General features: G+C 57.2%; 4 protein-coding genes across 4 annotated transcripts; 2 read left to right on the plus strand and 2 right to left on the minus strand.

Annotated features, from left to right (window-relative positions):
* Positions 1-373: 373 nt before the first annotated feature.
* On the plus strand, positions 374-1,834 carry EX895_003047 (uncharacterized protein; the record flags this gene model as incomplete). The annotated part of the gene is made up of 1 exon (XM_029883645.1): positions 374-1,834. The coding sequence occupies one exon, from the start codon at positions 374-376 to the stop codon at positions 1,832-1,834; it is 1,461 nt and encodes a 486-aa protein (XP_029739936.1).
* A 184-nt stretch (positions 1,835-2,018) lies between these two features.
* Positions 2,019-5,884, minus strand: EX895_003048 (uncharacterized protein; the record flags this gene model as incomplete). The annotated part of the gene is made up of 2 exons (XM_029883646.1): positions 2,019-4,814; positions 4,955-5,884. 2 exons carry the CDS (start codon positions 5,882-5,884, stop codon positions 2,019-2,021), a joined length of 3,726 nt encoding a protein of 1,241 aa, XP_029739937.1.
* A 442-nt stretch (positions 5,885-6,326) lies between these two features.
* EX895_003049 (uncharacterized protein) lies at positions 6,327-7,286 on the plus strand (the record flags this gene model as incomplete). The annotated part of the gene is made up of 2 exons (XM_029883647.1): positions 6,327-7,068; positions 7,150-7,286. 2 exons carry the CDS (start codon positions 6,327-6,329, stop codon positions 7,284-7,286), a joined length of 879 nt encoding a protein of 292 aa, XP_029739938.1.
* Positions 7,287-7,466: 180 nt separating this feature from the next.
* EX895_003050 (uncharacterized protein) lies at positions 7,467-9,224 on the minus strand (the record flags this gene model as incomplete). The annotated part of the gene is made up of 1 exon (XM_029883648.1): positions 7,467-9,224. One exon carries the CDS (start codon positions 9,222-9,224, stop codon positions 7,467-7,469), a length of 1,758 nt encoding a protein of 585 aa, XP_029739939.1.
* Positions 9,225-12,507: the final 3,283 nt, after the last annotated feature.

Consider the following 12,507-nt stretch of genomic DNA (forward strand, 5'->3'; position numbering starts at 1 on the left):
TTGATGCTGTTTGTCGTTGTGCCGGTGTGAATGTGTTCCGCAGTGTGTGAAGTTGCAAACGAGACGCGTCTCATGCGCGCCGTGTAAAGTGCGTTGTCGGTGCGGAGAACGATAAGTGAGACACTTTTTTCCCACATTCAAGGCTTTGATACTGGAAGAAGTCGAGCGCACGAGCCATAAGCAAGTGGGAGACAGGCTCCAAGCTTGCTTTCACCCATCTATCCATCCGCTCTTCTTTGCCTTCTCTTCCGCTTCCCTCTTCACCCTCTCAAACAGGCCCGTAGATCACTCCAACACTGTCCCCATCCAGTCACAGTGAAGCTCTCAGTCTCGTTACATCTACTCGACACCACACACGAATCAATCCGTCACAATGGTTCGACGAAACACAAACATCGACATGCTAGACGAAGATGCGTCGCGGGAGTACGAAGAGCAGAGGCAGGCCAACATCAAGGCCAATCTGGAGCTTATCATGTCGCTTGGCCTGTATCAAGGCTCGAAGCTGTTGAAGCCCAAGCCATCCAGCACGCCGAAATCCAAAACCAAGAAAGGTGCGTCTCCCGCTGCTGCCTTTTCTGCATCTGCTGGCGATGAAGAGTTTGCTACTCCAGGTGGAAAGGCGGTGGAGAGGCCGAGACGGATCACGCGATCAGTGTCCGGCACGCTAAGTACGCCTAAACGCAGCAGTCGGGGGCTGAAGAGGGGACTGAGCGACGACCATGTTCACCATATCACCGCTCGTAAAACTGCGAGATTCGGAGCGGACGACTTCGACGCTGGATCCGCCTCCTCTTCCTCCACCTCCGACGACGAAGCCTCTCCTTCCCGCCCTCGTCGTCGACACCGCCGTTCAGCCGGCAACATCTCGCTCAATCCAGACCACCGCCACCGCCAGCTTACCGACCTCCAACGACGCGCCGACCGCCTCGGCAAGCGCATTCACGACCCTAAGACCTTCGGCCACATTCCCGGCATCCCCATCGGCACGCAGTGGGAGAAACGCATGGACTGCTCCACGGATGCTGTGCACGCGCCTACGGTCGCAGGCATCTCGGGCAATGAGGCCGACGGCTGCTGGAGCATCTGCCTCTCCGGCGGCTATGAAGACGACATCGACCTCGGCGAGAGCTTCACCTACACCGGCTCGGGAGGGCGCGATCTCAAGGGCACGGCGAACAACCCGAAGAACTTGAGGACCGCCCCGCAGAGCTCGGACCAGAAGTGGGACGGCAAGAACGCGGCGTTGAGGCGGTCGGTGGAGACGAAGAAGCCGGTGCGGGTGGTGCGCGGGTGGAAGGCGGGCGGGAGGTATGCGCCAAGTGAAGGGTACGTGTATTGTGGGCTGTACAGGGTGGAGCGCGCGTGGAGGGAGAGTGGCGCAAGCGGGTGGCTGGTGTGCAAGTTCCACTTTGTGCGCTTGAAAGGTCAGGCTGCTCTCCCCACTTTCGACCACGACGATGTCGACGACGAGAAAGACCATGACCAGAACGAGAACGAGGACGCACCGGATACGCAAACCTCCGCCGAAGACGCACCCCCCTCCGCCGCCATCGTGACCATCGACCTCCCCCTCGCCCTCCCCCCCTCGCCCTCCCCCTCGCCCTCCCGTTCGCCCGCACCTGTCTCACCACATCCAATCCTCCGATCCCCGGCCTTCGACCGCACCTCCTACATCATCCTCTCGGACGACGAGAACGACGAAGCGGAGGAAGTCGAGCACACGCTACTGCAGCTCGAACTCGACCCGCCTGCAAAGAAGCTGCTCATCGAGAAGGCCGCGCCAACCCCGAGGCGCTCGTCGAGGAAGTCGATCCGGAGACGCGCGAGCTGAAGTTGTATATACCCCCGGAGACGCACACACACTCACACACAAGAGCACGCGGCGCTTTTTCTTTTTTTTTTTTTGGCGGAAATGCAGTCGTTTTCCGTTTTGACAGACAGGAGAGAGCTCGGCCTGAGATAGAGACTGCGACAGTTGGGATTGGATGAGACGGTCGTGAGTGGTGCATGTTGCTTCATGTTGTTTGCTGCTCGTCTTCCTTGGCATCTACCGTTTGAACAGCGTCGCTCCCTGGATCTTCTGCTGCGGCAGCGCCCTCGTCAGCGACTACCGAGGTATCCTCCTCTACTGGTGCGCTGGCGGTGGTAGGCTCAGCAGCAGCAGCAGTGTCCTCCTCGGCTTTGCCCTCTGTCGCTCCGGCGCTCACATCTACAGCAGGCTGACTCGACGCCTCCCGAGGGACATTGGCGGCTTGGGGAGCGTCTTCGTTTGCATCAGCAGCAGTGGCGGCAGAGGCATCTTCGGCCAAAGCTAAAGATATCTCGCCATTCTGCGACGCCGACTTTGCTCTTTCACCTTGATCGGCGACTTGGACAGCGTCGGCAACCGCAACACTCGAAGCGTGCGACTGCGATCGGGACAGAGCTGGCTGCTGTGGCTGTTGTTGGCCCTGCTGCTGCTGCTGCTGCTGCTGGACATCTCCTTCCTCGCCCGCCGCCCCTTGCACCGCCGCCGCCGCCGGCAAGATCTGCACACCTGTCTGCCTCCCCAGCAACTCGCAATACCTCACCCATTCTTCCACCACCTCCTCCTGCCTCACAATCATATCCGTCAACCACTCGCCCACCACCCTCTTGAAATCCAGCACCCGCTCCAGATCCAACCGTTCCATCTCATCCTTGCACCTATGCGAGACTGTATCGAAGAGCCTCTGTGCATCGAGTGCCTTGGTCTCGGCCTCGGTCACCTCGGCCAGCAGGCTCTGAAACTGCGGGCCGGCCGAGCTCGGATTGGCGCTCTTGTACTTGTCGAATCGCGCACGTGCCTTGCGTAACTCGTCCGTGTGGCGTGCCGACTTGGCCCACACCTCGGTTCTTACCTTGAACGCCTTGCGCACACTGCCGACCACCCGCTCGTACTCGTACATGGTGGTGCCGAGCTGCCTGACGTCCGCCTCGGCCTGCAGATCCTCGAGCTCCATTGCGCGGCGCTTGACCTCGGCCAGCCCGGCGAAACACGTACTGAGCGAGCGGGACAGACTGGAGCCCGAGAGCGTGGTCAGCACCTGCGCCAGATCGTGCGTCGCCTGCACCATGTATTTCCGCTGGTTGCTCAGCGCCGAGACGCTCTTGACCATGCCCTTGAGCGCATTCTCGAGCGAATCGAGATACACCCTTTGCTCGTTGAACCACTCGTCTGTCTCTTCGAAGCTGTACGCGCTCAACGCACCAGACGAGAGTGACGAGGTGGAGGGCACTACACTGCCCAGCAAAGCACTACCCCAGCTCTTGTACGTCTTTTGCTCCGGTGTCACAATGGGTCCCTTGACCAGATCGCGCTGTTTCACATCCGCAGTGAAGTTGTCCGACTCCAAAAACAACCGCAAGTCGTCATCTTGCTGCAACAGCGGATGGTTGGCGATCTTGTTGATGCACGTCTCGAGACCGATACGTCGCGCCTCGACGAGCTCAGCTGCAAACCGACCGATCGACACCTTTTCGGGCACGGGAGGCACAATGATGCCCGGGTTGTTCTGCACGAGCGCGGCGTGCAGCCATCGAAAGTCGCGGTACCTGCGGAGCGACGAGAAATGCTGAGACCGGAAGGCGGGGCAGTTGGTCTGCACACGGACAGTGTAGACAATGTGTGCAGTCATGGGATCGCCGATGCGCTGCGGATCGCCTACCTTGATGGTGAAGGTCCAATTACGACGATGGAGGCGCTCGTACGCCTCGCGATCGCGTGCGTCCTGCAGCTGGTCAAACGACGGTCGATGATACAGTCGAGGCTGCGTGGTTGGTGCCGCTGCAACCGCCACATCATCGGAATGCGGCGTGCTATGCTCACCTTCAGCAGAGACGTGCGAAGGTGCAGACGAGCCCAGCGATGCGACCGAGCCAGTCTGTGCACCTGCTAGAGCAGCGTTGCTTACCGCGAAGCTGCGGCCAGCAGGCGTAGGAGAGCCCTGCTGTCCGCGTTCTGGAAACACCAACTGGTCTTTTCGAGGCGAAGGCTGACCATACCCGTCGTCGTCCGAGTCACTGCCAGCATTACGAGACAAGACTGCACTGCCCGTGTCAAGGTACGCCGGCCCCGAGAGACTCGACTTTCGCGCAGTGCCGCCGAAGATGGTGCTTTCGTCAGTCAGCGAGGTGAGGCGAGCCGCACTGCTGGCACTGAGCGATCGCTGCGGAAGCGTAGAGCCCAGACGTTGCCTCTCTCGTGCCGCAGCGAGATTGAGCGGGCTGTCGTCGACAACAGAACCTGTGGGTGTCGCATCGGTTGTCGCAATGACAACGGAAGATTGGGCAGAGGAAAGAAGTGCATCTCTGGTACCGGCCGGCGGTGGTGTGTCGGGACGATGGCCGCTCTTGATGGAGGAAGGAGGGTGGGAGCTGGTGGGCGAAGGCAGACCTGACGTGGCGGGCGGTGTTGGACGCGCTTGGAGCGAGTTGAACGATGGATGAGGTGAGCCTGGGTCGTGATCTGTGCCGTTGGGTGCTTCCCCCGCTTCGCTCGATGGTGGAGCGTCTGGACGGCCGGACGCTCGCTCTGTCTCGGCAGCAGTAGCTCCTTCGTCGGCCTCCTTTTGTCGCTCTGCTTGCTCTTCTGCTCGGCGCTGTGCTTCGGCCGCGGCTTTGGCCTTTGCTTCCGCTTGTTCTGCGGCTATGCGCCTTTCTCTTTCGAGCTTGCGTTGACGTTCAGCCTCCTCTTCCGCCTCGCGCTGTTGGCGCTCCTCTTCTTCCTTCTTGCGCTTCGCTTCAGCTTCAGCAGCTAGACGTGCTTCTTCTTCGAGTTTGACTTTGTGGAGCTATTTGAGCAAAAGGAGGTAAAGCACACGTCAGTCAATGCTTCATTCTCTTGTCATTGCGAGGAGCAGAACACAAAACGTTCGGAGCATGGCGCACACGTCGCGCTCTTCCATCAGAATGTCGGGCGCTGCGTACGTACCTCGGCCAGATAGGGGCGCCACCAGTCCTCGAACGAAGTGTAGTCCACGGGCACGCCGTAGGCTTCAAGCACCGAAGTGTCGAGCTTGCAATGCCTGGGACGGGCAGTGGCGGCCATGGGATCGACTTCGTATTCAGGGTCGAGATGGTCGGTGCGCGTCTCGAAGCCGACCGAGTTGGCGATACGGCTGAGCACCATGCACATGTCGTACTTGGTCATGGCCTCCTTGGCGCTGAAGTGCGTTGTTGGGGGCACAGGGTTGGAAGTATCGGTATAGACCTGAGCGAGCTTGAGGATAGCTTTGGCGACATCGGCGACGTTGGTGGGATATCGCACAGCATAAGCATCGCACTTCTTGGCCTCGTTGGAGCCTGCCGGAGGCTGAATGGCGTCGAGAAGAACATTGACAGCCGACTCGTTGTTGGTGATGGCCTTTCCGTAGAGCACAGGCACGCGGAGGTTGGTGAAATGGCCTGGCTTAGCATGTTCTTGCACGGCACGTTCGCCTTGCAGCTTGCTGACACCGTAGGCGTTGAGAGGATTGGGGGCGTCGTCCACCTTGTAAGGAGGTTTGGATCCGTCAAAGACGTAGTCGGTGGAGATGTTGATGAGCAGCGGGACTTTGTCGAGCTGAGAGGCGATAGTGGCAATGCTAGCGGGAGTATCGACGTTGATGGCGTGCGAGGCGGCTGGATCCTTTTCGACGACGTCTGGACGACGCTCTGCTGCTGTGTGGACAATGACATCCGGCTGGAACTCGTGCAGACACGATTCGACCGCAGCAGCGTCTGTCAGATCGAGCTTGACAAGCTGCTTTTCAGGATCAGCGCGACTGAATGCCAGCGCCCTCGTGTCGTAGCCCTTGTCGATGCATTGCTGATGGACGGCTCGACCGAGCAGCCCGGAAGCACCTGTGATGAGCACCTTCATCGTAGCTGGGTGAGTCACACGGCAGCCACAGCTCGTTCCGATCAAGAGCTGAGTTGTCGTCCCAGAACCAAGTCGGAAGCTCCGTCGGACGGCGCGAAGGGGAAGGTCGCTGTGGAAAGCCGGTGTTGGTAGATAGAAGAGATGCCGAGCGAAAACGATTTCATGCGGGTTTCTCATGGCAAGGCCTGTGCGCTTCTTTTATTCCAAAGTGTCAAGTCGGGGCATTGTCCACAAACAGGTTTAGGCGAAAAAGTGGGAAGGTCGGTGCATTTTTGGCCGCTTAATTGCCCGAAGCAGCTGGTTGGGAGAGCATTGACGAGAAATGACTCGAGCAAGTTGATCATGCTTCGGACTCCTTTCCGAATGTACTGCGTTGCTTTGCTCTGCTCTCCTCCATCGTCATTGGCACAAACTATCGGCGGATCCCTCTACTGCTTCCATAATGACGGCAGCAACAACGACACCGATGACAGGCAAGGTGCCCATAGCGCACATCAAGGCGGTGCTGTTCGATATGGACGGCCTGCTGATCGACTCGGAGGGCATCTACACCAAAGTGGTCAACGACATCCTCAAGCCCTACGGCAAAGAGCAGACGTGGGAGATCAAGTCAAACCTGATGGGCAAGCCCGAGCGCGAAGCCACTGTGACGCTGCTGTCATCGCTCTGGCCTCCGACCAAGCCAGATGAGCTGTACGGTCCCGACTGTCCATTCGACATTGATAGCTTCCTCAAGGACCGCAACGAGGTGTTGCTGAAAGCTTTTAAGCAAGTGCCCGAGATGCAGGGTGCGACGCGGCTGGTGCAGCACCTTCACAAGCACAATATTCCTATCTGCGTTGCAACGGGCAGCAAGCGCGGGAACTACGACATCAAAACCGCCAGCCTCCCCGACCTCTTTGGCCCCTTCGCGGATCGTGTCATCTGCGGTGACGACGCTCGCTTGTCTCGCGGCAAACCACACCCTGATATCTTCCTCCTCGCTGCCAAAGAGGGTCTGTTCAGCACTCACCCCAACGACCACTTGACAAAGGAGAAGCTTGGCAAAGAGTGGACGCAGAGCTTGCGCGAGATGGGTCAACACTTCGACGAGGAGCACCATCTCAAGGGAGGCGAATCGAGTATTCTCGTCTTCGAGGACGCCAAAACGGGCGTCCAGGCTGCCAAAGCCGCGGGAATGCATGGTGAGTCTTTGTGCAACGTGCGTGTTGTGATCGGTATGAGTTGTCGGTTTCGCTAACATGTTCCTTTTACTCCAATCGCAGTTGTCTGGGTCCCTGACGAGAATCTTCGCGCCCTCTTCTCCGACGAAGAGCTAGGTGCCTCTCAAACCCTCAACTCGCTCCTCGAATTCGACCCTACAGACTGGGGCCTCCCGCCATTTGACGACGAATCCAAGTAGGCATGTCGGACAGCAAACACTCGTCCGCAGTCGATTCGATTCGTTTTGTAGACAGGAATGCTAGCTTGCTCGGGCGCACGGTCGTATGGAATCTAGATGGTAGAGTACATGTTCAAGATGACAAGAAAAGGTGTGTTCACAAAGCATACTGAGTCTATTTGAAATGCATTTTGGTGGTGCTCACATGCCGAGCATACCGTTCATGGCGTTCCCGACGTACGCCATGGGCTTGATGTTGGGATGCGGCTGAGCCTCGAACACGGTCCAACCGATGCTGCCCTGGTCGTCGATGCGCGCAAAGGCGCCCAGATTGCCCGTCGAGTCGCAGTAGTTGGGCGCCGAAAAAATGGTGCAGCATCGGCCCTCGTGCTCCTCCTCGTAGCCACCCATGCGCACCTCGTGGCTTCGCAGCACCGCCGTGACGCCGTTGAGCTCGCACCACGCCTTGGTGATGTCCGGACCAAATCCAAGACCCACTCCACGCTTCGACGGCCCACGTCCCGGCGCTGTCTGAGGATCGCTCCAAAGCAACTCCATCATGAGACCCGCCTGGCCGGGCTGACCGATCTTGAAGCGGTCGATGGCGCGAATGTCGTCGAGCGTGACGCCGTCCTTGGAAAACAGGCCGCCGTGCACGACGAAGAAGCGCTTCAAGCCGCTCTCCTGCGCTACGATGGGTTCGCGCTGAGCGATCGAGAAGGAAGCCGGCAGGTCATCGCCCTTCAGAGGAGGCCTGCTGGCGGTGATGAGCGTCGCGAGCGGAAGCGCAATGAAGACCTGTGTGAAGAGCTTGAAAGCGAGGTCGCCGCCAAACTTGGCCTTGCACTCGCCCTCGAAGCCATAGACCTTGTTCATCTCGGACGTCTCGTGGTTGCCGCGGTTGATGAGCGTGGTCTTGGGGTAGAGCCACTTGTAGGCGAATACGGTGAGTGCGATCTCGACCGACCACGAACCTCGATCGACAAAGTCGCCGTTGAAGAGAAGCGCATGCTTGTCGCTCGGTCTGCCCGTCTTGTTGAGCAGGTGGATGAAGTCGAAGAACTGGCCGTGCGTGTCGCCGATCACATCCACCGTAGTGCCTTCAGGTACCTGGTAGTCGACCAGCGAAGGTTCCTGCTGCAGGGCACGGAAGGCACCAAGGATGATCTGCCAAGAGTAGCGGTTGTGCAATTTGCCGCCGTTCTTGAAGTGCTCCACCATATCGTCGATGAATTTTTGGTCGATCTTGCCCAGGTGTGCTGAATCGGCATCGTCGCCATCTGCGATGCGAGGACCCGTGTACGAGTCCGGGACAACGGTGCCGCCAGATCCTTCCTTGAGGTTAGACTCGACGGTGTCTGCTGCCTTGACACCTTCCGCGACCTTGATGGCCTTTTCGAATTCGAGTCGACGGATGAGCTTGACCGTCGCTTCGAGCTGCGCCTTGACCGATGCATTCTTGGGCTCGAGCTGGACCACAGTGCGGAGATCGGGCAAAGCGGACTTGGGGTCGAGGATGCTGAGATGCGCACTGGCTCTGCGGAAATAGGCCTTGGAGAACTTCGAGTCGAGCTGGATTGCCTTGGTGGCGTCCTCTATCGCCAGACCGTGCTGCTCGAGCTTGAGTTCACAGGCTGCTCGATTGCTGTAGAACGCGGGGACGGAAGGGTCAAGGGCGATGGCGAGACCGTACTGGTGCTTGGCAGCATCGTACTGACCAGCAACAAAGAGCTTGTTGCCTTCGTCCTTGTATGCCTTGGCTTTGGCCTGCTTCTCCTCGACAGGAAGCGCGACATCCTCCTTGCTTGGTGACGGAGGCACGTCGGCCGAGGTGGCGGAGGCCTGGTCGAGGTGGGTCACGTCGGTGTGGACCGATGAGGGGGACGATACTACGGGAGACGAGGGCGCAGTGGAGTTGCTCGACGACGAAGACTCGCCCTGTGCCGTCGAACCGGACATGCTGGGAATGGTCAAAAGGGGAAGATCGAATTCCGAAGAGCCCTGCTGGGCCCTGCTGAGCACTACTGGGCACTGCTGATGTTCCGAGAGAAAGCCGGAAGAAACGACGAATCGTCGACGTCGTCTTTAAGCGATTTGGGATGATCCGAAGCTGTAGAGTAGTTGTATGCTGAGCTGAGTTTGATGGTCAAGACGAGGAACGCCGGGGCATTGCAAGGAGAGGGGTGGAGGAGGATTCTATGATTTTGCTGCGCTTCTGGTCGTGCGCGTGAGCAAAATTGGAAGAGTTGCAGGGTGTCTTACCGGCCGGAAAATCTGTAAAATCAATGATGTTAGAAGAAGGAATCTGGTGGAAACAAACCGTAGCAGCTACACGCTGTGACAAGGCGAGAGTGAGAGAGAACGGAAATAAAAATCTATAATGAAGAATGAGAAAATAATTAAATAATGTGAACAAAAAATGAGGTCGCTCGCACGCACTGTGTGACAGCTAACGCAGCATGGATAACGTCGACTACGTGCTCATCGTCTTTGGTGGTCTGCTTGTACTGTATTCAAAGGCGACGTTGTCAACACGTGCTTCTGGAAAGATCTCTATCGTAGAAAGTACCCTTCTCGCAACGATGGGCGAAACTATGCGCGCGATGAGCCCACCCGGAGGTACTCGGTCGGGCACTAAAGCAAATGACTTAGGGGTAGGACGATCTAGGGTATGTCTGTGAGAATTAAAGAACGAAGTCAGCTTTGCCGTCGTAAACCTGTCGCAGGCTAACATGGACTTTGAGGATTATGTCGAAGACCCAGTGTTCACAGCCGAGTCGGAAAGGCTCAGTCCTCCTTTACTACCTCCCACGAGTGCAGATGTGCTTGAGAGAGGTCAAACCGAGTGAAAGCTCCACAGTCATTCGTCCACTGTACAATCATTGCGACCGCGCTTGGACATATACCCACTCACTACCAAAATCACACAACCGTCGCGTGGGCAACATGCACGCGACTCGATGCTCAACTGCAGACCCGCCGAGTCCCACCAGCTCAAACTGCGGGAACGTAGCTGCAGATCGGAAGCTCGGCCATCCTGTCGATCATAAAAAGACAGGACTCCCCTATTTGCCCGCTTTCTTCTCCTTCAGCATCTTCAAGTGTTTCTACATAGAGAAGTGAACACCCCCTTTCGCTGGGAGCCAAGCCCCTCAGCCAGCATGCGCCCCGTTTTCCTCACCACATGGAGCGTGCTTCTCATCACGACGTTGTCTTCATTTGCTGCGAGCGCCAACCTCGAACTCGAGTTCAGCAAATTAGTACAAACCCCTCCGACGTACATGGAAAACGGATATTTGCCCAGCCGAATGAAGGAAATCCTTGAAGGTGGCTATAGAGCTTTCCAGCCTGCCTACCGAGAGCCCAAGCCTACCATTTCTGTGGTTCCGCGGGAATACGTTCGGCGAACGTCCGATCGCTTACGTCCAGTACTTGATCCGGAGGTCGATGAAAGAGTTTTCAAAGCCGTCTCTAAGCTGGCCGACCAGCCACAGTTCTTGCTCTTGGGCGCTCCCTACCATGGCTTGGCTGACGTGGGGTTCTCGGCCGCTTTTCCCTACAAGCTCAACATCGCCGGCGTTCCCGGAAGACACCGCTTCGCTTTCATTTCAGTCACCAACGGAGACAAGGACGACCTCCCAAGACTTGCTTTTCACGGCTTTGCCGATGTGAGCAATGTTCTGCATATTGAAAGCAAGATGATCAATCAAGCTGAACCTAGCGAGCGCATTGAGGTGGGTGACGTCCTCACCGCACGCCAACTTTTCACCCACCATAAGGGGGGCTGGTCGCATTATGGATAGTCTACAGGATACCGTCTAGGCTTCAGTCAAATGGTACGGCGGATGCCGTGAGAATTGGTGGTTCCGCTTTCATCTGCATGCTCGTGCTGCACTTTCTATTGAATACTTGCTCTCACTTTATGTCTTTCAGTCGGGCCATGATCAAGAGATGCGTGCCTATCTGCACCCGCTCGGGCAGAGGGTAGCCTATCCCAGGTGGGAGGAAACGGAGTCAATGCATCCGGTATCAAGGTGCAACCACTACAATAGATTCGCGCGCTGCAAAATGTGAACGAGTGTGTCTATTCTATGCAACTGACCGACTTCATTTGCAAGTCAGCGCTTCATACAAAGCCACAACAACGAAGCAGCTTGAATAGCACGGCCAAGCTCTCAGAAAGCATAAAAAGCGAGCGGTCTCCAGTCGCATCAACCTCGTTCCACAAACCCAAGAAGTAGCCTTTTCCCCTCCTTTGTCTATACAGACAGCCTTCCACAACCTTGACAATCGTCCGTTCGGCCTTTGCCAACGAAACCGTTTATCAACATGCGCGCCATTTCGTCCATCACTCGCACCCGGAGCGCGTTCCTTGTCGCCATTGCAGTCCTAGCGGCAGTTTCTAGGGCAGCCAGGTACGACGGCCCTTTTACAACCCAGACTCTTCCTCACACGATGCATATGGAGCCAGGACGCTTTCAAGGCACGTTCCGGGATGTGCTCCAAGGGCAATTTTCCTTCCCTCTGCACTATCCCTCAGCTAGGGTGCGGAACATCAACGCCCAGGCTCGACCCCTTCTTGGCATTACCGATGCCCAAGTCTTCGAGGCAGTGCGCCAGGCTGGCGATGATCGTCAATTTATTCTTCTCGGACCACCCTTCCCTGGTCAAGCCCAGCTCGGCTACTCGGTCGCTTTCCCCGTCCATGCTCCTGGAGTCAGGGTTTCTGGACACCAACACTTTGCTTTTCTCTCGGTTGAACATATGCCGACTCCTAGAGTTTCTCTTCATGGTTTCACGTCTGCAGACGGTGTTCCCCGAATCGCAAGCGACATCGCAAACGTCGGCTATCCTGTTCACGGCAACATTCGAATCGGTAGCGTTCTCACTGCGAGGGAACTCTTCAGAGACCTAGGCGCCGGCTGGTCGGGTACTCATCAATGGTGGCTTCCTGTCTAGATTTCTAAATGTTCACATTTGAACTTCGGCAATTAGTCTTTCGATCATGCCTTTTGGTCGTGAAGAGGCAATAGCCCTGCATGCTCGTAACACATTCAGCACTTATTTCAGTTGCCCCGGTTCTAGCTCGTTGCCGGCACGGAACGTATGTAAGAAGCGGTCCTTGACTCTCGTCCTTGCCTCCGGCATCCAAATCGAACGCTCCTTCCAATACTCTGAAACCCCTTCCTTTGCCTCGTGCCCCAGAAGGATCAGTCAGACTGCGCACCTTTACATTCGCCAC

Source organism: Sporisorium graminicola, chromosome SGRAM_19, assembly GCF_005498985.1.
Source record: "Sporisorium graminicola strain CBS 10092 chromosome SGRAM_19, whole genome shotgun sequence".
Taxonomy (NCBI): domain Eukaryota; kingdom Fungi; phylum Basidiomycota; class Ustilaginomycetes; order Ustilaginales; family Ustilaginaceae; genus Sporisorium; species Sporisorium graminicola.